The 26,884-nt window shown below is 47.3% G+C and overlaps 1 protein-coding gene across 3 annotated transcripts in view; it reads left to right on the forward strand.

The window, feature by feature from the left end:
* The window catches only part of NDST1 (N-deacetylase and N-sulfotransferase 1), an 87,918-nt gene that overhangs the window by 25,843 nt on the left and 35,191 nt on the right, over nt 1–26,884 (forward strand). For all 3 annotated transcript variants that reach the window (NM_001192361.3, XM_024994189.2, XM_059888134.1), the window contains 3 exons: nt 3,584–4,471; nt 12,827–13,321; nt 16,179–16,266. In NM_001192361.3, coding sequence (NP_001179290.1) covers nt 3,959–4,471; nt 12,827–13,321; nt 16,179–16,266 — 1,096 coding nt within the window. In that variant the 5' untranslated portion in view covers nt 3,584–3,958. The remainder of the gene's footprint in view (nt 1–3,583; nt 4,472–12,826; nt 13,322–16,178; nt 16,267–26,884) is intronic.

Genomic DNA, 26,884 nt, shown 5'->3' on the forward strand with positions numbered 1-26,884 from the left:
TTTCCTTCTCCAAGAAGTTGGAAGTTCTGACTTTTATATGAAATCTCCTGATTTTAAGATGCTGATAGCTAGTCTCAAAGAAAAATGCTGTCAAAGAATTTTGCATCCTGTTTTGGCTGGGGGGTCCTGGTTCTCAGCTTCTATGCTATAGAGTAGGGATGGGGCGGGAGCCCGAGGAATGGGACGTGAGGGCAGGAAAGGGGTTGGTGGGTGGAGATGACTTCAGAGACATGATGATATTGGAACTGGGGTCTTGAAGGATGAGTAAGTGTCCCAAGGGGTAGGGGAAGACATTCCAAGCAATGGGAACTTCATTAACAAAGGCCTAGATGCATGACCAAGACTGGTGACTGGTTGGGCGAGGCTGGAGTTTAGGAAAATGGCTGGTGATGTCGGCAAGGCCCAGGGCAGGAGGGAAGTGTTGAGGCCTCAGCCCCTAGATGTCCCTGAGGCCTGCGTGGCTCCACAGAGGTTTGAAAGCTTTGGTTGGCATCCCTTGAGCCACAGGAGTGCAGGAATTCAGGCAGACATGGAGGGCCTTGGATGGCTGGTGCCAGGCCCTTGAGGGGTTGCAGTGGGGGCCGCACTGGAGGCCCCCGTGGCCAGCTCGATGGTGGTCAGCGATTTGCCAGGATACTCGGCCTTCTCTGGGGCCAGGGGCCAGTCGGTCACCCGCTTTCCCCCTTTACCCTTTCTTGGGCTTGAGCTTTGCATGGCCTTCTCTCTAGCCTTATGGCTTCTATATGGCCTCTGTTCATCCATCCAGTTCCCCAGCAAGGCATGGCTCCTGAAAGTGGGGATTTGGGATTCCAAGGGCCGTTAGAGACTTAGAGAGTGCCCGGAGCTTCACGGTGCTTTGTGGGCTCAGGTGTTACCCACGTTATGAGTACGTTAAATAGGAATACATGAAAACAGCAGCTGGGCCTTCCTCAGGGTTGTGTGCCAGGCTTGACACTTCCTATGTATCCACTCATTTAATTTTCACAACTTCGGAAAGTATGTCAAGTTTTCCAGTTTTACAGATTAGGAAACTGGGGGCACTTAAAGAACTTGCCCCAGATGACACAGTTACTGGGTGGTAGGGCTTGGGTTTAAACGAAGCTGCCTAGCTCTAGTCTGCTCGTTAAGCTCTATTGACCTAGGGCTTTAGGGAGTTGGAGGCCCTGGGTTTGGACTATGAAGTTGTTGCAACATTTCCCAGCATACGTGCATTTTTTTAAATAGGGAAATGTCTGATTCCCACAGGGGTCGGTGACCCCAAGACGCCTGAGACCGCTGGTTGTGTCATTAGCACACATGTTGAAAGGCTGTTAATGCAACAGGCTGAAGGCCGGTGACCAGAGCACCCAGGCCAGCAGGGGAGGTGGGGTTAGATGGCCTGAGTAGGCAGGTGCCTCCCCACCCACTGTGCTCCTGTCCTGGCCCTGGGCCAAGGGGTGGGGCTCGCTGTGGCTGCAGGGCAGAGGGCTGCCCTTATCAAAGGGGATCAGGACATGGGTGCACCCTGGGAATAAGCTGGACCAGTTGCCCCAGCTCTCTTGGCCCCACCCAGGAAGCCTGTCCCGCCTTGCCCTGCCCTCAGCTGGAATTGCAGGGACTCCCTGGAAAGCTCTGCCTGTTCCCTTACGTCTGAGCTTCGCTGTGTGTCCCTCCCTCTTCCTACCCTGGGTCAACCCTTGCTTGGCTTTCTGGCCAGTTCAGGTACCACTTCCTTCAGGAAGCCTTCCTTGATCCTCCCCCTTCCTCCTCCAGGGGGATTAAGTGCCCCTCAGTTCCCTCAGATACCCTCCCTGCTGTCACACTCGCCTGTTTTCTTGGCCGCCTTGGGTTCCCTGTGATGCTGGTACATCGTAAAAGACTGAACTGTAGAATATCAGAGGTGGAAAAGTCCCCAGACGTCATCTGGCCCAGGCCCCTCGCTGACCAACAAGAGGCCCAGAAAGGGGCAGAGTGTGCCGAGGCCACACAGCGCATTATGGCAGAACTGTGAGCAGACCCGGCGTCTGAGACACGTCCTCGTTTCATACCCCTGCCTCTTTGCTGAGCACATCTCTTAAAAATATTTGTTTTCACGTATTCACAAAATAACAAATGATTATTATAGGAAATCTAGGAAACAAAGGAAAAGAAAAGTCAGAGATAATTGTTACTGTTTTTTGTTTTGATTTTTGGATTTAGTACCAGTTTCTGGCTTACGCGTAAAATTTTTCACAAAAATAAGACAGTATGGTCTTATAAAAATGTTTTCTACTTTAACAATATATATGGTAATTCTATTTCTGTGTCAGTAAATGCCCTTCTTCAACATACTATAAATGGCTGCCTGGGATTCCATCACATGCTTGCATTATAATTGCTAAAGACAGTCCCCTATTGTTGGGCATTTGCTATTATAAACAACACTCTGGGCTATTATGCAGCGCGGGGATTCGTTTTCTTCTGGGGAAATCTTTGCACACTTCTGCAATTACTACCTCTAGGATGAGTTCCTAGAAGTACAGCTTTAGGGTCTCTGGTAGACTGTACCCACGCTGAGCAGACCATATAGTCTGGGGGCTGGGAACGTTTTTGCGGGATCTTCATCCCTGCCTCTGGGTCTGAGACTCACATTCCCCTCCGGGCTGCGCCAGCCCAGTCCCTCACTCCTGTCCTTATCCCCATCTCCCATCCTGCATGGGAGCTCTCCTGCCAGCTTTCAGCAGCTGCCTCCACTTACGTTTAAGGGAGACTAGAGGGCCGTGGTCGGGGTGCTGTTTGGGTGAGGATGTTGGGCGAGCTTGGGATCCTCAGGGCAGGGGGTTTGGTCGCCTGCTGTGCTGGGCTGGTGTGTGCTGCTGCGGGCTTGTGCCCTGAGGATGAGAGATGCCTGTTGTATTTGGGGCAGATAGCGGCAGCTGCCATCTCTTACATGTGGCTTACTCTGTGCTCCTCCAGTAGGTTTCCTCGGTTACCCCTCGGCCCCAGCCTGGTGCAGCAGGCCTGGCAATGTCACACGTGAGATCGCTGATGCTTGAGAGGCCTTCTCGCACAGCCAAGCCGCTGATGCCTCACAGCCTAAGTCTGAATCCTGGTCTGAGCCTTAGGCTTTAATCTGTCAGATGGCGCTGCTGGGCGCATTCCGAGAGAGAAAGGGGTGGGAAGCATGCGGGTAAGGGAGTGGGGGAACGCGGTGTTGGGTCGTGATTTAGAATTCCACCTCTAGCTGCCAGGCCTTGCGAACGTTTATTGTCCCGCTTTATTCTTCCTGCTTCTGGAGTCTTCTTGGTGCAGTCTTGGGCTCTGGTAATCATGATAAACAGCATCTATCACTGAAGACACCATATGCAGGTAACTGCTCAGCGTGATGTATACATTATGGGATGAAACCTCCCAGCCTCTGGTGAGGCAGGGACTGTTGTTAACACATGGAGAGACTGAGGCTCAGAGAGATGGAGAAGCTTGCCCCAAAGCATGCACCCAGGTCGAGCGGCAGTAGTCGAACTCGGGCTGGCCTAGATCAGGTCCTGTGGGTCCACAGTCGGTGGAGACCCCCAGGGCCCACACTCCGACTTTCTACCTTCTGACTCTCCTTCTCTCTCCACAGCCTTGGCCCCGGGGGCCCCACTGAGCGAGCGGCATGTGGCCCCCCCAGGCCTGCCCAGCATCCTTCTGCCCGCTGCCCAGCCCCCCCAGGAGGCCCTGACGCCCTGGGGCACTTCTGCTGTGCACAGGACCACGTGGGGGGTTTGCCATGGTGACATAAAGGGGTGCGGAGGAAGGAAGGAGCGCAACCAGCCGTGGACTGCGCCCCTGGCTGGGAGGAAGGGCCAGGGCCCGGATCCTCCTCTCCCCTGCCCACTGCGGGCCTCACTCACTGAGTCTCTGTGAATCTCTTGGCCGGTGGACAACTCGGGCATCTCCTCCTGCGTGGGGCCTTGGGGCAGGCCGGGGCCCTGGTGGCCACGGTCTGGGGGCCAGGATGCCCGCCCTGGCGCGCCTCCGCAGGTTGTGTCGGCACGTGTCCCCGCAGGCCGTCCTTTTCCTGCTGTTCGCCTTCTGCCTGTTCAGCGTTTTTGTCTCGGCCTACTACCTTTATGGCTGGAAGCGGGGCCTGGAGCCCTCGGCGGACGCCCCCGAGCCTGACTGTGGGGACGCTCCTCCCGTGGCGCCCAGCCGCCTGCTGCCACTCAAGCCCATCCAGGCGGCCACCCCTTCCCGCACGGACCCTTTGGTGCTGGTGTTTGTGGAGAGCCTCTACTCGCAGCTGGGCCAGGAGGTGGTGGCCATCCTGGAGTCCAGCCGCTTCAAGTACCGCACGGAGATTGCACCGGGCAAGGGCGACATGCCCACACTCACTGACAAGGGCCGCGGCCGCTTCGCCCTCATCATCTATGAGAACATCCTCAAGTACGTCAACCTGGATGCCTGGAACCGGGAGCTGCTGGACAAGTACTGCGTGGCCTACGGTGTGGGCATCATTGGCTTCTTCAAGGTACGCGGGGGCAGGTCTGAGCAGTGAGGAGCTCCAGCTGAGCTCGATTCTCATCCCACACTCGCTGGCTGAGTTCCTGACTTTCCCATCTGTACAATGGGGGTAATGACAGCGCCTCCTCCCAGCTTGCTGGTCGTGAAGGGTGAGCGGGTGAGTGTAGATAAGGTGCTTGGGGCACATGGTGCCTCGTGCCTGGTAGGTGCCTTTTAAGTATTAGCTTTATTAGGAGCATTGCCTGCGTTGCACAGGCCTTGCACGCTGCTGGCCCACTCTTAAGAGTGGCCCTAGGGATGGGGTGCAAGGGAGAAGAGCATGTGCTCTGCTGGGTCATTCAAAACCTGTCACGGCAGTTCTCCCAAGGGCGGGGGTATGTCCCTGTTTTGCAGATGGGCAAACCAAAGCTCAGGAGGGTAAAGTTAGGTTACAGGAAGCTGTGCTGCCTGTAAGTGAGAGAGCCAGGCTCTGAGCCCAGATTTAGATGGTTGGGGCTCTGGGTCCTATACCCTTTCCTCTTGGCTGTGGAGGGGTATATGGAGTTCATGCACCCCTTGGACCAGAGCCATTTTGCGTTGGAAGAAGGAGGGGAAAGAAATCCCAGAGGACAAGTGAGCTACTCTGGGCTTGGTGGGGTACCCGGAGCGACTGCTGGGACCACGGTCCTTTCTGAAATTGTCATGGAGAAGCTGTCCTTGGGGAGGAGGTTGGGGACAGCCGGATAGGAGACCCAGAGGCTATGGCCAGAGAACTCTGAACTGCAAGGTGGGTGACTGGGACTAGCTGGGTGCTTGAGGGTGTTTGTTCCTTCATTCAGCAAATATTTACGAAGTGCCTACCATGTTTGTTCTTCGGTGGACACTGGGGACACAGTGGTGATCGAAGTGTGCCAAGTCCTTGCGATTGTGCTGCTGACATTTCTGTGCAATGGGTGGGGTGGGTGACTAGACAGTGAGCAAATGAACATACCAGGTGGCAGGTGGTGATAAGTACAAAAAAAAAAAAATAAATAAGCAGGAAAGGGCACGTGGATGATGGGTATGGGCAGTGATGCTGGTTTTGATAGACTGGCCAGAGACGTTTTCTTTGATTAGGTGACTGGAAGGGCATGAGAGGAGCCCATGGCTCTGTGCAAAGGGCCTTCCAGGCAGAGGAGATAGTAAACACACAAGCCCTTGTGTGGCGTGAGTGGAGAGAGGAGCAGGAGATGGGTCAGAAGTAGCAGTGTGCGCCGGTGGCTACTCGTTTGTGCCCAGGCGTTGGTGGCACAGCCACGCCCTGGCCCTGTGCCCTGTGCTGGGAGGACTGTGGTCTAGATGAGGGTGTCTTACGGTGTGTTCTTTCACGCACTAATGGAGCAGGATGCTCTTCCACTAGAAAAGGTTTTGTGGGCCAAGAAATTGAAGGCCCGTAGAAGTCCTGCAGTGGACCAACCCGGTGAGCTTTGTTCCCCAGCTGGCTTGATGACAAAACCCTTTATTTCACATCTCAGCATCTGGGAAACGCTGGCCTGGTTTATGGCTGGGCAGTGGCGTAGCGTCAGACGGCTTCATTGTCTGCTTTCCCTTTGCTCCTGGACTGTGTTCCGTTCCTGCCACGAACTTCATTATGCTTGATGCAGAGCCCCACGCCTGAGAAACGTCGGCGTGGCTGACAGTTATTGAGTGCTCATGCACAGCCCCACACATGCTATGCACTTTATGTGAGCTAACACATTTGGCACTCATAAACCATCCTCCAAACCAGGCGGAGGTCATCCTGATTTGAGAGAGAAGAAAACTGAGGCACGGAGGGGCAAAGCAATGTCCCCGCACTCAACACCTCTAATGAGCATAGGTGTAGTATTTGAACCTAGGTGATCGGGTTCTACAGACTTTATTCCCAACACTGGGATGGGTCCAGGAGCATTGAAAACCACGTATTTAGTAGCATTTGCACCAGAGCCCACGCCCAGTGCCCAGAGCTCCCCTGGTTTCTGGGGACCAGTCTATGGACTCTGGTCATTGGGCGCAGTGGGTACAACAGAGCTGGGATCCTCTTAGGCCCTGGTTCCTTGCTATACAGAAGGTGAACATTTGGCCCAGGGAGGGGCAGTGGTATGCCGAGTCTCCTGTGGGGGGCCTGTGGTCGCTCCAGTGCTCCATGCTCTTTCCACCCTTCTGTGTAAGACAAGACCCCTCCTTGGTTTTCATCAGGGGCCGGTGACTTTCCATTCCGACTGGAGCCATCTGGTGGTCAAGCTGCATGTTTCTGCTCTTCTGCAAGAAACATGCAGGTTGGGGATTGGGACTCCAGGGGTCTGGAAGTGCTCACTTTCTAATGCCCACAGCACTGGACTCCGTGGTCAGTGGGAGAGCAGGGGCTGGAGAGTCCAGACTGTGGGTCAGTTCTTTCTGTCACTTACAGACAGAGTGACCTTGGGCAGGATATTCAGCCAGTCTGTGAAACGGGGACAATCACAGCACCCGCCTTTGTTGCACCACATTGAAGATAGGACAGTGGACAGGAAGCACTAGCACAGTGCTTGGTACCCAGAGCCACCAGGAAGTGGCAGCTGGCTGGCCTTGCACACATGACTGGGGGTGGCTGTCTGTCTTGTGGCTCAGCCAACATGTGCCCCTGAAGTCCCTGAGGGCAGAGTCGGTCTTCGTCCGTAGCCCTGTTTCCTGGCTCAGCCTGGCAGCTCCAGGTTCCCCCGGGGTTGAGCACATCCTGGCAGAGGCCTGACAAGGGCCACTAATGCTTTCTGTGCACACTTGTGTGTGTGTGTGTTAAGTTACCTCAATCGTGTCTGACTCTTTGCAACCCCATGGACTGTAGTCTGCCAGGCTCCTCTGTCCATGGGGATTCTCCAGGTAAGAATACTGGAGTGGGTTGCCACGTGCTCCTCCAGGGGACCTTCCAGACCCAGGGATCAAACCCCTGTCTCTTTTGTCTCCTACAGTGGCAACTGGAGTCTTTACCACTAGTGCCACCTGGGAAGCCCTGTTTGTACGCTTACTCTGTGCCGCACCCTCAGCTCATTGCCTTGCAGGCCTTGTTGTTCAGTTGCTCAGTCATGTCCAACTCTTTGTGACCCTATGGACTGCAGCACACAGCACGCCAGGCTTCCCTGTCATTCACCATCTCCCAGAGATTGCTCAAACTCATGTCCATTGAATCGATGACACCATTCAACCATCTCATCCTCTGTCACCCTCTTCTCCTCCTGCCTTCAATCTTTCCCAGCATCAGGGTCTTTTCCAAAGAGTCACCTCCTCCCATCAGGTGGCCAAAGTGTTGGAGCTTCAACCTAAGCGTCAGTCCTTCCAATGAATATTCAGGGTTGATACCTTTAACATTGAGTGGTTTGATTTTCTTGCTGTCCAAGGGACTCTCAAGAGTCTTCTCCAGCACCACAGTTCAAAAGCATGAATTCTTCAGCGCTCAGCTCTCTTTATGATCCAAAACTCACATCCATACATGACTACTGGAAAAACCATAGCTTTGACTAGACAGACTTTTGTTGGCAAAGTAATGTCTGTGCTTTTGAATACCATGTCTAGATTTATCATAGCCTTATTTCCACAGAGCAAGCGTCTTTTAAGTTCGTGGCTGCTGTCCCCATCCCCAGTGATTCTGGAGTCCAAGAAAATAAAGTCTGTCACTGTTTCTACTTTTTCCCTATCTTTTTGCCATGAAGTGATGGGATGGATGCCGTGATCTTAGTTTTTCGAATGCTGAGTTTTAAGCCAGCTTTTTCACTCTTCTCTTTTACTTTCATCAAGAGGCTCTTTACTTCCTCTTCGCTTTCTGCCATTAAACTGGTACCATCTGCATATCTGAGGTTGTTGATATTTCTCCTGGCAATCTTGATTCCAGCTTGTGAGTCATCTAGGCCAACTTTTCACAGGATGTACTGTGACAGTATACAACCTTGATGTACTCCTTTCCCAGTTTTGAGCCAGTCCATTGTTCCATGTTCGGTTCTGTTGATTAAAGGTGGTCTGGTATTCCCATCATTTTAAGAATTTTCCACAGTTTGTGATCCACACAGTCAAAGGCTTTAGCATAGTCAATAAAGCAGAAGTGGCTTTTTTTTTTTTTTAATTCCCTTGCTTTTTCTAAGATCCAACGGATGCTGGCAGTTTGATCTCTGGTTCCTCTGTCTTTTTTGGATCCAGCTTGAACACCTGAAAATTCTTGGTTCACATACTGCTGAAGTCTAGCTTGAAGAATTTTGAGCATAATCTTGCTAGCATGTGAAATGTGCAGTTGTGTGGTAATTTGAACATTCTTTGGCATTGCCCTTCTTTGGGATTGGAATGAAAACTGACCTTTTCCAGTCCTGTGGCCACTGCTGAGTCTTCCAAATTTGCTGACATATTGAGTGCAGCACTTTAACAGTATCATCTTTTAGGATTTGAGATAGCTCAGCTGGAATTCCATCACCTCCACTATCTTTGTTCATAGTGAGATTTCCTAAGACCCACCTGACTTCACATTCCAGGATATCTGGCTCTAGGTAGGTGATCACACCATCGTGGTTATTTGGGTCATTAAGACCTTTTTTGCACAGTTCCTCTGCGTATTCTTGCCACCTCTTCTTCTTCTCTTCTGCTTCTGTTAGGTCCTTGCTGTTTTTGTCCTTTATTGTGCCCATCTTTCCATGAAATGTTCCCTTGGCATCTCCAGTTTTCTTGAGATCTCTAGTCTTTTTGTCGTATTCCTTTATTTCTTTGCATTGTTCATTTACGAAGGCTTTCTCATCTCTCCTTGCTATTCTTTGAAACTTTGCATTCAGTTGAGTGTATCTTTTCCTTTCTCCTTTGCCTTTCTCTTCTCTTCTTTTCTCAGCTATTTGTAAGGCCTCCTCAGACAACCACTTTGCCTTCTTGAATTTCTTTTTCTTAGGTATGGTTTTGGTCACTACCTCCTGTACAGTGTTACAGACCTCCGTCCATAGTTCTTGAGGCATTCTGTCTACCAGATCTAATCCCTTGAATCCATTCATCAGCTCCACTGAATAACCAGAAGGGCTTTGATTTAGGTCATACCTAAATGTTCTAGTGCTTTATCAAATATATCACTTTATCAGATATATCACCTATCACTTCATAGGTCCTGTGAAGTGAGTACTTTGTTTTTAGGTGAGGAATTGAGGCTCCAAAAGTAACCTGGCTGTCTAGACTGACACAGCTCATAAGTCTGAGCCAAGATTGAGCCAGCATGCTCAGTTCTTCTAACCCACTTGTAGGAGCAAACTAACCGATAGCTGTGAGACCTGAGGCCCTAAGAAGTAGTGCCTTGGGAAGCAGGGCCCTGAGGTTCCCAAGGTCATGCAACCAGTTACTCTCAGTCGGTACTGCTGCTGCTGCTGCTGCTAAGTTGCTTCAGTCACGCCCGACTCTGCGACCCCCTAGACGGCAGCCTCCCAGGCTCCCCTGTCCCTGGGATTCTCCAGGCAAGAATACTGGAGTATTGCCATTTCCTTCTCCAATACATGAAAGAGAAAAGCAACTCTTAGCGACCCCATGGACTGCAGCCCACCAGGCACCTCTGTCCATGGGATTTTCCAGGCAAGAGTACTGGAGTGGGGTGTCATGTACTAGGCCTTCCCATTCCTGGGTCAGGGCTATTCCTTCCTCTGCCTGGTGACCCCACTGGAAGACTTGGTGTCTCCTGTATGGGTCCCCAGTGCTGAAGAACAGGAGGGATTCCCCTCCCTTGGGGCGAGGCCCACAGTGGGAGTTCAGTCTCTGCCATGCTTATGCTTACTTTCCCTTCCCTTCCCAGATGGTTGCTTTCACTGCAGGCTGGGGTGGACAGCCAGTGACTTGGCTCTCTCCCTTCCTCGCCGTGTCCTAGCTGGCCAGCTGCCTGAGCTGCCAGCGCCTGGCAGTCAGTTCAGGATCGGGGCTTTGAAATGGGATCCCCCAGTGCCTGTGGTCCACTGTGGCCTCCCCGGCCACAGCAGGTGATAGACAGGGTCTGAGATGTCACTGGCCCCCACTGCCTTTGTCCCCGGTGCTGGCTTAACAGTCCTGGGGACCCTGGGGCTGGGGGAGGGGCCTCTCAATTTGGGACTCTCATCACAAGGGTGGGGAGTTGGCAGGTGTTCCTGGTGTGTGGAGAGTGGAACACAGGCCCCTTACCTCAGCTTGTGAGGCCAGGGCCCTCCAGAGCCTTCACGGGAATTACAGAAAAGCAGTTTTGCATGGAGGTTATTACTGAAAGGTGCCCTGGCACAAGGCTTGGCCCTCAGCAAGTGTCCTTGCACGGCGCTCACAGGCCAGCTCTCCAGGGCGGCCCAGCGCACCACCCTGCCTCCCTCTCCAACCTCATTTGGCGCCCTTTGTCCACTCTTGCTTTGTCCCACCCCACACAGTGGCCAGATGGACCTTTAAAATGCAAATAGGAACCTGTCATCCCTCTGTTCAGATCCCTTTGATGGAGTCTGTTGGCTTCCCAGTGCCACTTCCAGCCTCCAGGGTCCTGCAGGTCTGGCCCCAGCTGACCTTTCTGCCTCTTCTCCCTGTTGATCACTCTGCTGGCCTTTCCATGTTCCTTGACTGTGCCACACTCTGTCCCATCTCAGGACCTTTGCACTTGCTGTTCTTTGAACTTGGCTCCCACTTCTGCCCTAGTTGACACTTACTCATTCTTTAAATCTTAGTTCAGAAGTCTGTTTCCTAGCGAAGCCTCTCTTGAGCTAGCTGACTATGCTCAGTTACCTACTCTTCTAGAGCTCTGAGCCTCTTCTGTGTAGTTGTGCCACATTGAAGTTTTATGTACATTTCTGCTATTTTGATTTCTCTCTCTCTTCTCTGCTTGCCTTTATAGTTCATAAGGGCAGGAGCAGTGTCTGTTTTTCTCACCACATGCCTGTTACTTAACACAGTGCCTGGAATAGTGAATAATTGTGGGATAAACAAATGAAACGTGTAATGAATAGCTGTCATGTGCCAGGTATTCGGGATCTGTTCTTTCTTTTTAAAAATTCAGTTACTCATCAAATATGCCTTTTCTCCCACTGGGTGTCAAGCCTGTGCTGGCACCAGGAATCCAACGTAGAAATGACATCGTCCCTGCCCTTGAGAGGGCGTGGACTGGCAGGGAGACTCTGAACAGATAGTGCTGCAGCCGAGGTGAGAAGTGCTGCAGCTGAGGCTTTAATGTGGTCCCAGGGATGAGAAGAGAGGAGATGCTTTGGGTTTTGAAGGATGAGCAAGAGTTTGTCAGGCCAAGAAGACTCAAAGGAGGTGGCACAGGGACAAAGACAGATTGTACTACAACCAGAGGAATGTGACTGGGAGGGTGAAGGACAAGGGGCAGGGGCTGTGAGTCCAGGGAAGAGGAAGGAGAGGGTGCTTTGGGTACTGTCTGAAGGTCCCCAGAGAGCTGGCAGCGGTGGATCCTGGGAGGAGACAGAGGCACCGGGAGCTGGACTCCTGTGGGGCATGGCCTCGGGAGTGCTGGGGCGTCTAGGGGTTGGGAGCACTCTGCGGCGGAGTGTCTACTCCTGCACCCCCAGCAGTTTCCTGCTCCTCCAGCAGTCTCCTGCTCTCTGATCTCTTCTCCATGGGCATTCGCCCAGGCTTTCTCCTGAAGAAAAGATGGTGTGGCAAAAGCCAGCTTGGAAAGCCCAGGCAGGAAGCCTGGTGGTCAGGTGGGTGGGCTCTGGGGTCAGCCATGTGGCTGTGCAGTGCGGCTCATCCTGACCACTGTGTGACCCAGGATGGCACTGCGCTCGGAGCCTCGGTGTCCTTGCCTGTGAAGCGGGATGACAGAGGCTGATGTGAAGACTGAAGGCGCGATGGTGATGCTGCCAGTCCTGTTCTGATCACTTTGCCAGGATTAATGCTCACTCTCCTCCACCAGCCCTGAGGGACTTGCTGCCATTCTTGGCCATGTTTTATAGCAGAAGAAACTGAGGCGTGGGGAGGTTACATAACTTCCTCAAGGTCAGGCAGACTGGTGGCAGAATCTGTGCGCTCCACTGCTAGCTTTCCCGTGTGTGATTTTGGACAGGTTACCTAGCCTTTCTGGGACTGGTCTCCTTGTCTGTATAACGGAGATGCCTCCATCGTGGGGCTGCTGGGAGGATTACAGGGCCTCTTCACGTGAAGTATGCAAGCCTGGTTCCTGGCTTTGGGAAGCCGTCCCGTGTGTGAGCTGGTGTGGTACTGAGATGGGCAGAGTGGGGTGTGCTATGTTCACAGAGGCTCAGGAGTGTGATGAGGCCTCCAGGAATGAGAGCGGGTACTGCTGACATTACTGTTCTCTGCCCATCTCAGTATTACACCTGAGATTCCATGGTCCCGGGGGCTGTGGATCTGATGGCTGTCTTTCCCCTCCCCTCCTTTCCCCTCCCTGCTGCAGGCCAATGAGAACAGCCTGCTGAGCGCACAGCTCAAAGGTTTCCCCCTGTTCCTGCACTCGAACCTGGGCCTGAAGGACTGCAGCATCAACCCCAAGTCCCCGCTGCTCTATGTGACCCGGCCCAGTGAGGTGGAGAAGGGCGTGCTGCCCGGCGAGGACTGGACCGTGTTCCAGTCGAACCACTCCACTTACGAGCCGGTGCTGCTGGCCAAGACGCGCTCGTCTGAGTCCATCCCGCACCTGGGCGCGGACGCCGGGCTGCACGCCGCGCTGCATGCCACGGTGGTCCAGGACCTGGGCCTGCACGACGGCATCCAGCGTGTCCTCTTTGGCAACAACCTCAACTTCTGGCTGCACAAACTCGTCTTCGTCGATGCCGTGGCCTTCCTCACGGGCAAGCGCCTCTCACTGCCTCTGGACCGCTATATCCTGGTGGACATCGATGACATCTTCGTGGGCAAGGAGGGCACACGCATGAAGGTGGAGGACGTGAAGGTATGGCTGGGGTGCCAGCGGGGGCAGGGGAGGCCTCACCACCATCAACCTCTGCTGTCCCCACTGTGACTTTGCTCTTTGTACTCCTTTATGCTGTCCGTCCCCCTCCCTTGGCCATTTGGTTCTATTGTCTTCTTCGCAGCAGGTAGCCATTTAAAATTATTTGAAGTACTGAATATAGAGGAATTTTGCATCTGGATATGTGGGGCTCAGGAACATAACTACTGAGAGATGGGAGCTGTGCGGAGTTGTTTACCTACCTCTTAATCCAGACATGATTTTTAACTCTCAAAAATGTGTATGTCAGTATCAAAGCTCCTCCAAAACTCATAAAACAAGAATTAGAGCTTAAATCATACACAAGGCATACTTTAACTGAGCTCTGTATAGATGGTGGAAGGCATGTATTTAATTCAAAAAATGTTTACCTAACTTAACTAACTATATGTAAAAGCATTTTGCAAGCCATGAAATTTTACACATGTTTCACTGTAAAAGAGACACCTACAAATTAAGACCGTTAAGCATTCTCTAAAAGACAGCTTCCGTCTACTCACTATTTTACTCAGGGTTATATGCAGAGGGAACAACATCACTTGTGTAAATGGGGAAATCAGTATCACATGCCATAAATAGAGGGCAACCATAACAATAGATCCAGTGAAAACAAAACAGGGGATTAAATTCTACTGAAGTACTGCTGCCTACTGACCGCCTGTCCTCTCTTATGTGAGATTAGTGAGAGTTAGAAATGTATTAGCACCAAACCAAGACTTTTTTTTTGATGTTAGGAGGAGGAGTGAAAGAGACTTTACAGCAATGCTTTCCTCCCATGGGTGCTATGTTGGGATTGGCTGTAGGTCCTGAAAGGGCCATAGCGGGTGGGGCCCCCGGGTGAGGAGCAGGGGGATGTGTTGACCTTTCCTTGGTCCAGAGTGAACTCTCTGCTCCTCCTTACACCTCCAGAGGAGAAGAGCAGAGCAGAGGCTTCTGGGGAGCAGGCAGTGTCTGGGGAGTCAAGACCTGGGTTCAAGTCCCAGTCTGCCCCTAAGTGGGTGACCTGAGCACACCCCTTCCCTTGTCTGAACCTCAGCAGTGAAATGACAAGATGGGGTGGGTGGGAGGGGCCTGGATGGCTGGGGTTGGGGTCGGGGGCGTGTGCAGGTGCCAGGCTCTGAGCCCTCTGCCCCACTTTTAGGACAGGGCAGTATTGCTGTTTTATGTGTCTGCTTCTGAGATTTCACCTCCTCGAGGGCTCCTCTGTTGGAAGAAAGTTTTGCGACAGCTCCTCTTGAGCCTTCCAGCTGAGGCTTCATACGATGCCACGATCCACCTCCAGCAAAGCAGATTACTCTGTTTTCTACCTAGGTCATTCTTCTGGTGGCCCAGCCTTGCTCTCTCCTCTGTAACTTAGGTCTTTGCTCCCTGTCCAGGATGAGTCCTTGAGAGGTCCAGTGTTGGCCCCAGAAGGAAATCAGGCTGCCAGGCTCACTGTGTCTCCCATGAACCCCAGACTTGGCCTCTTGGTTCTTATTTTCCCCATTTTTAGAGTGAGAAGAATGCTAGCAGTTTGGAGCTGTTTCTGTAGAAGAGTACCAACAGAGATGCCCTCTTCCATGCATGCAGCTCAGTGGAGACTGCCGAGCCCTCCAGCAGCCAGGTCCCATTTGCCTTAAGCATCCTTTTTTGAGTCAGAATGGACAGTTAAAAAAAAATTTTTTTTTCTTCAGTCCCAAGCACTGGCGACAACTGAGCTTTTCTTTCAGAAACATGAATGTTGCCTCATTAACTTGTACAGTACGGGCTGTCCAGTACAACTTAAGTAATACCAACAGCAGCTTTTATTCAAGGCTTGGCAAGCGCCAGGCTCTGTGCTCAGCCCTTTCTATGTGTTGCCTCATCTGATCCTCACAGCAGCTTTGTGAGATGGGTGTTGTTTTAAATCCCGTTTTATGGAGGCAGACACTAAGATTCAGAGAGGTGAAGTGACTGGCCCAAGGCAGCACAGCTAGGGCATGGATGTCCATGAGGTAGTGCATGGCCCCAGGAGAGCCAGGACTTTCTGTTTGCAAAGTGTTCTGATAGCAGGCTCTTCTTGCAGGTTTCCCAGCAGCCTTGCACATCATGCCTGGTAGGGACTTTTTCAGTCCCCACTCCAGAGGACAACTGAATGTTTGTTTCACAAGGGTCAGCATCCCTTCTCTGACATGCAAAGCACTGAGTGTGCCGTGCATGGAAACGCTGCATTGCTGGACACACAGTATATCTTTAGAAAAGTTGTGGTCCTTTGGTATCAGCCTTTTAGTCACCAGTGATGTGAAATCCCCCTCATTTGACAGATGAAGACATGAGGCTAACAGTGGCAGTGACTTCAGACATGACAATGCTACCATTTTTCATCATTTGCCAAAATGCCAGGCTGTTTTACATGTAGTATCTCATTTAGAGTCCCGTGAGAGAGCTGTTGTTAACCCCATTTCACACCTAGGGAAACTGAGGCCTGGAGAAGTTGCTAAACTTTCTCAAGGACACAGCAGTATCAGGCTAGGGTCTAGGCCTTGTCTTGCCGGAGGCCTGGTGGAGGTGGTAGCACAGGCTGGCTTCGTGGGAATGGGGCCTGCACAGTCACACAGGGCCCCATGCTTGGAAGATGCCCACACAAGGTGATCCTCCGCTGTTCCCTTCCTGACATTTTTAACAATTTTTGTGCAGACATCCCTATTCTTATTTTTCCCTGGGCCCTGCAGCCTTTGTAGCTGGTCCTGTAGGAGCCAGACCCTTGATGTGGGCCCTCATGGGAGGAGCAGGGAGCTCCTGGCTTCCTCTCACCGCACTGTCCCCACTCTGCCTATCCTAGGCCCTGTTTGATACACAGAACGAACTACGGACACACATCCCAAACTTCACTTTCAACCTGGGCTACTCAGGGAAATTCTTCCACACAGGTAAGTGGGCCTGGCTCTGCCCCTACTCACAACTTCCACGGGCCCTCAACATCCAGACCCTCGGAGTGCAGTGCCGTGGGGACAACAGGAGGGTGCATGGGCCCACTGAGGGTCACATTTGACCTGACCCCTGTGGCCTCTGCCAGAACCAGACAGCCCACAGAGCAGTCGCAGCCCCAGGTAGAGGGCACTTGGGGGTAGCAGTGACGCGACGATAGCCCCCAGTTCGTCCCCGGCGCTCAGGCTCTGCTGCCCTGGGGTTGGGCATCTTCTCCCTCTTGTCTGTCTCACCCCCACCTTTAATATTCTTTGTACTACTTCTGCCTTACAAAGGAATTGTTGAATTATAAGAACATTACAGAAATATATAGCAGAGAAAGTGAAAAGGCACTATAATTGTACCCCCCAGAGACGAGCACTGTCATGAGTTTATTTTCTTTCTTTCTTTTTAAAATTTTATTCATGTATAGTTGATTTACAATGTTGAATTAGTTTCAGGTGTGCAGCAAAGTGATTCAGTTATACATATATACGTGTTCATTCTTTTTTAGATTCTTTCCTCATATAGGTTACCACAGAATATCGAGTAGAGTTCCCTGTGCTGTACAGCGGGTCCTCGTTGGTTATCTGTCTTATTTATGGTCATGTGTACATGTTAATCCCATACTGCTGATTATCCCTCCCCCTCCATTTTCCCCTTTGGTAACCATAAGTTTGTTTTCCATATCTGTAACTGTTTCTGTTTCGTGACTAAGTTCATTTGTGTCATTTTGTAGAAATCTGATTCCGCTTATGAGTGATATGATATTTACTTTGGCTTATTCAGTATGATAATCTGTAGTATCCCTGTGGCTGCATATGGCATTATTTCGTTCTTTTTAATGGAGCAGTAGGTACTGTCAGTTGCTCAGTCGTATCCGACTCTCTGTGATCCCATGGGCTGTGCCCACCAGGCTCCTCTGTCCATGGGATTCTCCAGGCAAGAATACTGGAATGGATTGCCATTCCCTTCTCCAGAGGCTCTTCCTGACCCAGGAGTTGAACTTGGGTTTCCTGCATTGCAGGCAGATTCTTTACCGTTTGAGCTACTACATGTGCCTCTTCTTTATCCGTTCCCCTGCTGGTGGATGTTTAGGTGGTTTCCTTGGCTCAGCTGTTGTAAATAATGCTGCAGTGAACATTATGGTGCATGTATCTTGTCAAATTATGGTTTTCTCTGAATATATGCCCAGAACTGGGATTGCTGGATCATATGGTAGTTCTATTTTAGTTTTTTAGGAAACCTCCATAACATTCTCCCTAGTGGCTATACCAGTTTACATTCCTACCAACAGTGTAGGAGGATTCCCTTTTCTCCACACCCTCTTCAGCATTTATTGTTTGCATATTTTTTCGATTTTTTAATTGGAAGAGAATTGTTTCAGTGTTGTGGGGATCTCTGTCTTACATCAGTGCAAATCAGTCATAATTATATATATATATCTCCCCTCCCTCTTGAGCCTCCCCACTCCCTGACCTGTTCTCCTCCTCTGCATCATCACAGAGCGCCATGCAGAGCTCCCTGTGTATGGTTCACATGTTTTTTGATGATGGCCATTCTCACTGGTGTGAAGTGATGCGTCACTGTATTTTGCTTTCCTTTTCTCTGATATTTAGTGATGTTGAGTATCTTTTCATGTGCTTTTTGGCCATCTGTATGTCTTCTTTGCAGAAATCTCTGATCTTCTGCCTATTTTTTTTATTGGGTTGTTTGTTTTTTCGACCTAGAGCTTCATGAACAGTTTTGTGTATATTTTGGAGATTAATCCCTTGTCAGTCACTTTGTTGGCAAATATTTTCTCCTATTTTGTGGATTGTCTTTCTGTTTATGGTTTCCTTTGCTGTGCAGAAACTTTTGAGTTTGAATACCATTTGTTTATTTTTGTTTTTATTTTCATTACTCTGGAAGGTTAATTCAAAAAGATCTTGCTGCGATTTGTGTCAAAGTGTTCTGCCTATGTTTTCCTCCAAGAGTTATAATGTCCAGCCTTATATTTAGTTTTTGATCCATTTTTAGTTTATTTTTGTGTCTGGTATTATTTCATTCTTTTGCATGTAGCTGTCCAGTTTTCCTAGCACCATTTATTGAAGAGACTGTCTTTTCTCCAATGTGTAGTCTTGCCTCCTTTGTTATAAGTTAATTGAGCATAGGTGCGGGGTTGTATTTCTGGGCTTTGTGTCCTGTTCTATTGATCTATATTTCTGTTTTTGTACCAGCAGCATACGTCTTGGTGACTGTGGCTTTGTAGTGTAGTCTGAAGTCAGGGAGCCTGATCCCTCCATCTGCATTTTCCTTTCTCAGGATTGCTTTGGCTATTCAGTCTTTTGTGACTCTGTACAAATTTAAATTTTTGTTCTAATTCAGTGAAAAATGCTATTGGTAATTCAGTAGGGATTGCATTGAATCTGTAGATTGTCTTGGGTAGTGTAGTCATTTTGACAGTATTGATTCTTCCAATCCAAAAACATGGTGTATCCCTCCATATGTGTCATCTTCTATTTCTTTTCATCAGCATCTTATAGTTTTCATAGTACAGATCTTTTGTCTTCTTACATAGGTTTATACCTAGGTATTTTATTCTTTTTGATGTGATAAATGGGATTGTTTTCTTAATTTCTGTTTCTGACCTTTATTGTTCGTGTGTAGGAAAGCAAGTGATTTCTTTGTATTAATTTTGTACCCTGAAACTTTATTTACCAAATTCATCGATGAGCTGTAGTAGTTTACTAGTACCATCTTTAGGATTTTCTGTGTATAGTATCATGTCATCTGCAAACAGTGGCAATTTTACTTCTTCTTTTCCAATTTAGATTCCTTTCATTTCTTTTTCTTCTCTGATTGCCGTGGCTAGGACTTCCAAAACTATGTTGAATAAAAGTGGTGGCAGAGGACATCCTTGGCTTGTTCCTGATTTGTAGGGAATGGTTTCAGCTTTTCACTATTGAGAATGATACTAGTGGGTCTCCCACATTGTAGGCAGATGCTTTACCGGCTGAGCCACCAGGGAAGTCTGAGTTTGTCATATATAGCCTTTATTATGTTGAGGTAAGTTCCCTTTATGCCCACTTTCTGGAGTGTTTTTTTTTTTTCCATAAATGGGTGTTGCATTTTGTCAAAAGCTCTCTCTGCATCTGTTGAGATGATCATATGGTTTTTGTTCTTCAGTTTGTTAATGTGGTGTGTCACATTGATTTGTGGATATTGAAGAATTCTTGCATCCTTGAGATAAATCCCACTTGATCGTGGTGTGTGATCCTTTTAATGTGTTGTTGGATTTAGTTTGTTGCTATTCTGTTGAGTGTTTTGTGTGTCTGTTCGTCAGTGATATTAGCATGTAATTTCTTTTGTGCGTGTGGTATCTTTGGTTTTGGTGTCAGGGTGATGGTGGCCTCATAAAATGAGCTTAGGAGTATTTCTTCTCTGCAATTTTTGGGAATAGTTTCAGAAGGATAGGCGTTAACTCTTCTCTAAATGTTTGATAGAATTTGCCTGTGTAGCCCCCTGGTTATGGACTTTTGTTTTGGGGAGTTTAAAAATCACTGTTTCAGTTTCAGCACTTGTGACTGGTCTGTTCATATTTTCTGTTTCCTCCTGGTTCAGTCTTGGAAGGTTGTGCCTTTCTAAGAATTTGTCCATTTCTTCTAAGTTGTCCGTTTTTTTTGGCAAATGGTTTTTGTGTAAGCGTGTGGTCATCTTATGATCCTTTGTGTTTCTGTGGTGTTCATTGTTACTTCTTCATTTCTAATTTTATTGATTTGCCCCCTTTGCCACTTTTTCCTTATAAGTTTGGCTAAAGGTTTATCAGTTTTGTTTTATCTTTTCAAAGAACTAGGTTTTAGGTTCATTGATCTTTTTTATTGTTTTCTTTGTCTCTATTTCACTGATTTCTGCTGTGATCTTTATGATTTCTTTTCTTGTACTAACTTTGGGTTTTGTTACTTCTTTTCACTAGTTGCTTAGATGTAAAGTTAGGTTGTTTATCTGAGATTTTTATTGTGAGGTAAGATTGTATTTGCTGAGTCCCATAGGTTTGCTATTTTTTTATTTGTCACTTGTTTCTAGTTATTTTTTTATTACCTCTTTGATTCTTTCATTGATCCATTGGTCGTTTAGTAACATATTGTATAGTCTCCACATATTTATGTGTTTTATATTTTTTCCCCGGTAATTGATTTCTAATCTCATAGTTTTGTGGTCAGAAAAGATGCTTGATGTGATTTCACTTTTCTTAAATTTACCAAAGCTTGATTTTGGCCTATGGTGTGATCAGTCCTGGGGAATATTCCATGAATACTATAGAAGAAGATTTTTCTATTTTCTATAGATATCAACTAAGTCTATTTGGTCTAATGTTTCTTTTAGGGCCCGTGTTTCCTTGTTGATTTTTTTCGTCTGGCTGATGATTGATGAAAGTGGGGTTTAAAGTCCCCCACTATTGTGTGTCACTGTTTCTGTTTTTATGACTATTATCATTTACTTTATATATTAAGGAGCTCCTGTTTTGAGTGCTTATATATTTACAACTTAAAAAAAAAGACAAGAAACAAGGAAGGGGGCACCATGTAATAATGATCAAGGGGTTAATCCCAAAACAATGTGTAACAATTGTTATATTCACATGCCCATTATCCTCTAAACTCTTTCCCATCCAGGCTGCCATAGAGCACTGAGCACAGTTCCATATACCATACAGTAGGATTTGGTGCTTATCCATTTTAAATATAGTGTGTTCACATGTATCCCAGACTCCCTGCAACCCCTTCTCCCTGCCCTTCACCCCTGGCAACCATAAGTCATTCTTAAGTCTGTGAGTCTATTTTGTTTTCTAAATAAGTTAGCTTGTATCCTTTCTTTTTAAATTCCCCATACAGGGAATATTATGTGGTATTTCTTTCATCTCTGTCTGATTTTCCTTACTCAATAGGAAAATCTCTTGCTGCAAATTGCATTACTTCATTCTTTTTAATGGCTAAGTAATATTCCCCAAATAGGTGTTGCACTTTTCTTTCTCCATTCCTGTGTCGATGGACATTTAGGTGGCTTCCCAGTCTTGGGTATTGTAAACAGTGGTGCAGTGGACCTGAGGTGCAGGTTTCCTTTGGAATGCTAGTTTCTTCTAGATGTGTGCCTTGGAGGAGGATTGCTGGATCATAGGGTAGTTCTGTATATGGTTTTATAAGGAACCTCAGTGGTGTTCTCTGTAGTGGGTGTACCCATTTACACTCCCTCCACCAGTGTAGGGGGCTCTATTTTCTCCACACTGTCTCCAGCATTTATTGTTTGTAGATTTTTTTTATAATGGCCATTCTCACCCATGTGCAGTGGTATCTCATTGTAGTTTTAATTTCCATTTGTTTAATAATTAGTGATGTTGAACATCTTTTCACATTCTGTTGGCCATTTGTATGTCTTCTTTGAGACATGTCTGTTTAGGTTTTGGGTCCAGTTTTGCATTCTGTTGTTGGCATCTTTTATATATTCTGAACATTAAACCCATAGGAGGCCTATGGTGTTCCAACATTTTTGCCCTCCTCTAGGTTGTCTTTTCACTCTTGTGAGAATGTCCTGTGATGCGTGGAAGTTTTTTATTTTTTGTTTTTTTTTAAGGCCAATGTCTGATTTTCGTTGTTTTCTGTGCCTTAGGTGTCAAATCGGAGGTTCCAGCACCAAATCGAAGGTCTGGGAGATATTCAGCCTTTTTTTCTTCTACAGTTCTATAGCTTAGTTCCAAAATTTTAGGCCTTGATTCATTGTGCATTAAATTTTGTCTATGGTGTGAGGGAAGATCCACTGTAAAGGTTTTGCACATGCCATTTGTTGCATCTGCAGTTCTTGCCTGGCAGATCCCATGGGCGGAGGAGCCTGGTGGGCTGCAGTCCATGGGGTCACTAGGAGTCGGACACAACTGAGCGCCTTCACTTTCACCTTTCATTTTCATGCATTGGAGAAGGAAGTGGCAACCCACTCCCGTGTTCTTGCCTGGAGAACCCCAGGGACGGGGGAGCCTGGCGGGCTGCCAGAGTCTCTGGGGTCGCACAGCGTCGGACACGAGTGCAGCGACGTAGCAGCAGCAGCAGTGCCATTTGTTGGATCTGTTCTTGGCCCAGTGACCAGTCTTAGCACTTCTATCAGCAATCAAGTGAAATTAGAAGTGAGGGTTTGTTTCTTGGTTCTCAAGTCTATTCCATGGTCTGTATGTCTATGCTACTGCAGTAATACACATCTGGAATACTATTTGGCTCTTCAGTGTCCCTTGGAATTCCATGTGAATATTATGATGTTTTTACCAATTCAGAAAAAAAAAAATCAGATTGAGTAGGAATGAAATGAATCTCTGTTTTTACTGAATAGTATTATTATTTGAACATTACTAGGCATTCTAATATATTTAAACATGTTGTTTTCCAATTATTTAGGTTTCTTTAAGCAGTGTTTTAGAGTTTTCAGGGTAGAAGTGTTTCACTTCCTTGACTGAATTCTGAAATATTTTGTATTATGTTTAAATTTTTTTTTGGAGTATAGTTGGTATTCAGTGTTGTATTAGCTTCAGGCATACAGCAAATTGAATCAGTTAAATTATTTGTATATCTACTCTCTTTTAGATTCTTTTCACATAGGGGTTAATGCAGGGTACTAAATAGAGTTCCCTGTGCTGCATAGTAGGTTGTTACTAGTTATCTATTTTATGTAGAGTAATGTGTATATGTTGATCCCAGTCTTCTAGTTTATCCCTTCCAGCCACCCCTCACTTTCCCTACTGGTAACCATAGGTTTGTTTTCTGTATCTGTGTTATCAATAATGGCATTTATGGCAACATTTTAGATTTTGGATATAAGTGACATCATATGATATTTGTCCTTTTCTATCTGACTTACATCACTGGCTGTGAGAATCTCTATGTCCATCCATATTTTGTTCATTTTTATGGCTAGTAATACTCCATTGTATATATGTACCACTTCTTCTTTACCCATTTGTCTGCCAGTAGGTATCTGTGTGGCCTCCGTGTCTTTCCTGTTGTAAACAGAGCTGCCGTGAACCCTGGGGTGCATGAATCTTTTTGAATAATAGTTTTCTCTGGATATATGCCCTGGAATGGGATTGCTGGATCTTATGGTATTAGTAGTTCTGTTTATTGTTTTTTAAGGAACCTGTATTTTCTTCTCCATCATGGTTATACCCACCTACATTCCCACCATTCGTGTAGGAGAGTTCCCTTTTCTCATTACCCTCTCCAACATTTATTTATAGATTTTTTTTTTTAACTTTTGTATGCATTTATTTTTTGCTGTGTTTATTTCTGGACTATCAATTTTTATTTCTTTACTTTCTTCTGGGATATCTTTTTCTGCTGCACAGCCTCCTCTTCTGGTTTAGGAACAATGTTTTCCTCCAGTTAGCATCATCTCAGTGTGGCAGGGAGGGCTCACTTGTGGGTCGATCTGACCATGAGTCTCTAAGTCCTGTGCTGCCTCCTGGGGTCTTTGTTCACCTGAATGTGCTCAATGACCAGAGAATCTATATCTTTGCCCTTAAGTTCAGCACTCTCTGCATGTGCGTGAGCATGTGCAGTAAAAATTCGGCACTTTTTTTGGGTCACTGACCCTGCGTCCAGCCCCACTGTTTGGCTTGTGGACACCGACCAGCTCCACACTGGAATGATGGAATGGCACACATCGCTTGTTTCCTGTGACATCCTTCAGATACTTGGTGGCTTTTCAGATACGCATACACTTAATGGCCTGGAACCTCTTGATCTGCATGATTTGTGGGGTTTTCTGGGTCAAGTGTATTGTGCTCCATTTTTAGAGATCACTTCAGACCCCGTTGGTTTTATGATGATGGCCATTGTGACCTGTATGACAACATCTCATTGTAGTTCTGATTTCCATTTCTCTAGTATTGGTGGTATTGAGCATCTTTTCATTTGCTGTTGGCCATTTGTATGTCATCTTAAGAGAAATGTCTGTTCAGATTTTTGGACTACTTTTAAATTGTGTTCTTGGCATCTTAAACCCGTAGCAGGCCTCTGGTTTGTAAATATTTCTGCCAACCTCTAGTTGTCCTTTCACTCTCATGAGAATGTCCTGTGACACATGAAAGTTTTTAACTTTTTTGATGACCACTGTATCTAATTTTCATTGTTTTCTGTGCCTTTGGTGTCACATTTTAGGACCCATAACCCAGGCCATTGTCATGGAGATGCGTGTCTGTTTTCATCTGTGGTTCTTAGCTTAGGCTGAGGGTTTCTTTCTGTGTTCCAAGTAAACTCTATGGTTTGTATGTCTATTTGAATGCAGTAGCACACTTTCGCAAGGTAAATTTGACTCTTGAGCATCCCTTGAAATTCCAAATAAATATTAGGAATTTTTCTTCCACTTCAGGGGAAAAAAAAGTCTCTGATTGAATAGGAATGAAATGAATCTGTATATTGGGCTGACTGCTGCTGCTGCTAAGTCGCTTCAGTCGTGTCCGACTCTGTGCGACCCCATAGATGGCAGCCCACCAGGCTCCCCCGTCCCTGGGATTCTCCAGGCAAGAACACTGGAGTGGGTTGCCATTTCCTTCTCCAATGCATGAAAGTGAAAAGTGAAAGTGAAGTCACTCAGTCGTGTCTGACTCTTAGCGACCCCATGGACTGCAGCCCACCAGGCTCCTCTTTCCATGGGACTCTCCAGGCAAGAGTACTGGAGTGGGGTGCCATTGCCTTCTCCATATTGGGCTGACTAGTATTGTTACTTGAGCAAGAGTAAGCATTCTAATATTTAAACATGGGTTGCTTTCCATTTATTTAGGTCTTCCTTAAGCAATGTTTTTGAGTTTTCAAGGTAGAAGCTTTTCATTTTCTTGATTGAATTCTGAAATATGTTATATTATGTTTAAATTTTTATTAGAGTTTAGTTGGTATACTGTGTTGTATCAGTTTCTGGCATTCAGCAAAGTGAATTAGATCTGTACCTGTATGCACTCTGTTATAGATTCTTTTCACATAGGGATTAATGCAGAATACTGAATAGAGTTCCCTGTGTTATATAGTAGGGCCTTATTGGTTATTTGTTATACAGATATAGTATAGATATATTAGTGTGTATATGTTGATCCCAGTCTCCTAATTAATGCCTCCCAGCCACCCCTCACTTTCCCCTCTGGTAACTATAGGTTTATTTTCTATATATGTGACTCTATGTTGTAAATAAGTTCATTATACCAACTTTTTAGATTTTGCATGAGTGATATCACGTGATACTTGTCATTTTGTGTCTGACATATCACTGACTGTGAGAAGCCATGTTGCTGTAAATGGCAGTATTTCGTTCATTTTTATGACTAAGACTCCATCGTGTATGTGTACCGCTTCTGCTTTACCCATTTGTCTGTCAGTGGATACTTAAGTTACTGCCGTATCTTGGCCATTGTGAACAGTGAACCTTGGCATCCATGTATCTTTTTGAATAATGGTTTTTTCTGTACTCTTGCCTGAAAAGTCCCATGGACGGAGGAGCCTGGTGGGCTGCAGTCCATGGGGTCGCTGAGTCGGACACGACTGAGCAACTTCACTTTTCACTTTCATGCATTGGAGAAGGAAATGGCAACCCACTCCAGTGTTCTTGCCTGGAGAATCCCAGGGATGGGGGAGCCTGGTGGGCTGCCATCTCGGGGGTCGCACAGAGCCGGACACGACTGAAGCGACTCAGCAGCAGCAGCAGCTGGATATATGTCTTTGAGTGGGATTGCTGGCTCATATGGTAGTTCTGTGTACAGATTTTTAAGGAACCTGAATATTCTTCTCCATCATGGTTGTATCCATTTACATTTACACCAGTAGTGTAAGAGAGATCCCTTTACTCCTCACCCTCTCCAGCGTTTATTGTTTGTAGATTTTTTGATGATGGTCATTCTTTGTTTTTTTTTTTTTACCTTTTTATTTTGTACTGAATTGTAGCCGAATAGCAATGTGATAGTTTCAGGTGGCTAGCAAAGGGACTCAGCCATACATATAAATGTATGCATTCTCCCCAAACTCCCCTCCCATCCAGGCTGCCATGTAACACTGAGCAGAGTTCCATGTGCTACATTATAGGTCCTTGCTGGTTATCCATTTAAACTATAGCAGCGTGTACTTGTCTATCCCAAACTAGTCATACCCTCTATCCTTCCCGCCTGGGAGTTACAGGTTCATTCTCTCAAGCCTGTGATTCGGTTTCTGTTTTGTAAAGGAATTCATTTGTATCATTTCTTTCTAGATTCCACATACAACAGATGTTATGTGATATTTCTCCTGTGTGTTACTGTATGACAGCCTCTAGTTCCATCCATGTTGCTGCCAATGGCATTGTTTCATTCTTTTTAATGGCTGAGTAGTATTTAATTGTACATGTACCACATGTTCTTTATCCATTCCTGTCAGTGAACGCTGCAGTGCATCTGTCTTTTAGAGTACTGTTTTTTTCCCGGATATATGCCCTGGAGTGGGATTGCTGCATCATATCGTACATAGTTCTATACATAGTTTTTTAAGGAACCTCTATATTCTTCTTCACCATGGTTGTACCCATTCACATTCCCACCTGTAGTGT

The sequence above is a fragment of the Bos taurus genome, chromosome 7, assembly GCF_002263795.3.
Source record: "Bos taurus isolate L1 Dominette 01449 registration number 42190680 breed Hereford chromosome 7, ARS-UCD2.0, whole genome shotgun sequence".
In the NCBI taxonomy this organism is placed as follows: Eukaryota; Metazoa; Chordata; class Mammalia; order Artiodactyla; family Bovidae; genus Bos; species Bos taurus.